The sequence below is a fragment of the Berghia stephanieae genome, chromosome 2 (genome assembly GCF_034508935.2).
Source record: "Berghia stephanieae isolate SIO BIC M18660-M18661 chromosome 2, UCSD_Bste_1.3, whole genome shotgun sequence".
Taxonomy (NCBI): Eukaryota; Metazoa; Mollusca; class Gastropoda; order Nudibranchia; family Aeolidiidae; genus Berghia; species Berghia stephanieae.
The window spans coordinates 30,126,148-30,128,647 of NC_088361.1; the positions used below are offsets into that span (position 1 = coordinate 30,126,148).

At 33.6% G+C, this 2,500-nt stretch overlaps 1 protein-coding gene across 1 annotated transcript in view; it reads left to right on the forward strand.

Annotated features, from left to right (window-relative positions):
• Positions 1–2,500, forward strand: part of LOC144964687 (uncharacterized) — a 41,057-nt gene that overhangs the window by 30,060 nt on the left and 8,497 nt on the right. The window contains exons 6-8 of the mRNA XM_078899206.1: positions 1–58; positions 572–731; positions 2,164–2,312. The exon at positions 1–58 is cut by the window's left edge and continues 112 nt beyond it. Coding sequence (XP_078755332.1) covers positions 1–58; positions 572–731; positions 2,164–2,312 — 367 coding nt within the window. The remainder of the gene's footprint in view (positions 59–571; positions 732–2,163; positions 2,313–2,500) is intronic.

Below are 2,500 nucleotides of genomic sequence, written 5' to 3' on the forward strand. Positions count from 1 at the left end.
TTGACAAATTCACGGATGAGATCCAAATGTCATTGTGTCGCGCCTTCCGTTTGGAGATGTAAGTTATTAGGCCCTCGACAGTTTAGTCAATTCAAGTTATAGAATAAACACCTAAAACATTATGATTAAAAATAAAAGCAATATTGATGATCTTATAATAAAATTGTTTGGAAAAACGTTTTTTTTTTCCAAAGTAGAACTTCATCTTAAAACCTCAATACAGAGATATGACAATATATGATCCTTCGCTCAAAACGACACTATGTTGAAACGAAACCGTTGTCACAAACGGATTTTAAAATTAAGATGACCAGAAACTGGAACTTTAAATACTTCTCCATTTAAGTAATGTTATATATTTTCCTCATTAAAATATAAAATGCTTTATCCGGCACAAATACATACGAATTCGATTTTCAGTATTTCAATCACACCGACAGATTTCCGTTTTGATGCGGTAAAGGTCATGTAAACGGAGATTGTAACAATAGCTATAGGCAAGAGCTTTGATTTTGATTTGATTTTAATTTTCTGCCACTCACAACATACTATTCTGTGTCTTCATCACCAGAGTAACTGAAGGTCGAATCCTGTTGAAACACGGACATATCGGGGTCTATTTCTATTTTATCTACTCAGGCTCTGTTTTCGTGAACACCCAGGACAAAGGTCCAGATGGCAGGCCGTTTATGAGGACCATCACTGTCCTAACCCGTGGTCAGTCTTTTGGGGTAGGTGCTGAGAGCGTGCATACCCTTTTCAACTCAAGCTGAAACAAGAAATCAATATGAAATAGTTTGGTGGAAAGTGATAATTAAAACGTCTAGTCTGTCGTGCACTGCAGATGTTTGATATAGGCCATATAATGTTCACTTCATATCAACAGAATAAGATAATTCCCAACATATACTAGGTCTACAACTCATGACTTATTTTGACGTCTCGGGTTCATTACTTTTTTTTTACACGTTGAGGTCATCTTAATTAACCAGTAATTTTTTGACCCATCAAAAAAAAAAAAAAAAAAAGGAATTTGTGACACACCTTCACACGTGCTCGAACAAACATAGTTGGTTGTTTATAAACAAGAAAGTGAATGAATTCCACCTTTCTCGGATCATTGTTATTGTTTTCATACCGCCAAATGGGTGATTTTCTCGATCATGTTATAAATGTTTTATTTACACACAGACTTCTGTGCTGGTTTTATAAATCAAGCGGTAGAACAGTAGGTATTTAACTTAGACACATACCACCGTTAGTAAAACCTGGGTAGTTTGCTGTGTTTACCAGACGTGCCTTTGTTTACATTATGACGACTGTCCGAGAGGCGTGGTTATCTATATCTCTATTGATGGGTAGTTGAAGCATGACCTCTTTTTTTATTATTATGCCTGACAAGCTCTTAAAGTGCTTTCAGTTGTTAAAAACCAAGGTATTTTGGATGAACACATTAAATTTCATAAACATTTCTTAATAAAAGTTATATGAATTGTTTTTATTTTATTCAATATTTGATTTCTATTTGATATTCTAATCGATCAAGAATTTTCTGTCTAACTCCCATCATAGTCAAACAAAAGATTGCACATTTAAAACACAAAAATTTTGCCTATTTTTGACATGGTCATTTCAACAACTCTTGAATAACACTTAAAATTGTTGAAATTATTTGAAACTTAGTATAATGAAAATTTATATGTGTAGAAAACCTAGGTAAAAGTTGCAGCAATATCGTTTAAATAGAATAGAAACACTTAACTGTCAAACAGATGATAGTTTTTCTGAGCCACCCGATAGAGAGTTTAAATTCGAAATGCAAAAGATAAAAAATCATAGAAGAAAAGCAAAACAAACATAAAAAAACTAATAAAAACCACTCATATGATTTTAGTTGTTTCTTTTAATCAAAATAATGTTTTAAAAATAGTTTTGTTCGTGTTGTCTGGTACACGAAAATATAGCCGTGACATTTTGATCTCACATTTTATTTGTGCAAACTTGATAGATTTGCACGTTAATAACCCAAGGGTAGAAGGAATAATGATATCGCTATATCGATTATTCATTTTATGTCGATATTGGCTCATATAGCGTTTTAAAATAAAACCGTTGAAAATCGGTAAAATACATGATGGATGTGATTGTTGTTGGTGTCCCCAGGAGTTGGCCCTGCTCCAAGACATCAAGAGAACTGCCACGGTGTCCGTCAGGGAGAAATGTGAACTGCTCGTTGTAGACAAGGAGGTCTTTGCAAGAGTCTGTCCTCAGATATTCGAGAAGGAACTGGAGGAGAAGAGGAACTTTCTCAGGTCTTCAATTATTAATCATTGCCACTTGAAATTACTGTCCTGTACACGATTAGACAAATCGATTTTCTCAGTATATATTATTATCTTCTTCACATTATTTTTAGATTATTATTTATTGAAAGAAGACATTATCTTTCGTAAACAAGGCCAGTCAGTATTAGAACATATCTGTAAATAGGGGCATACCT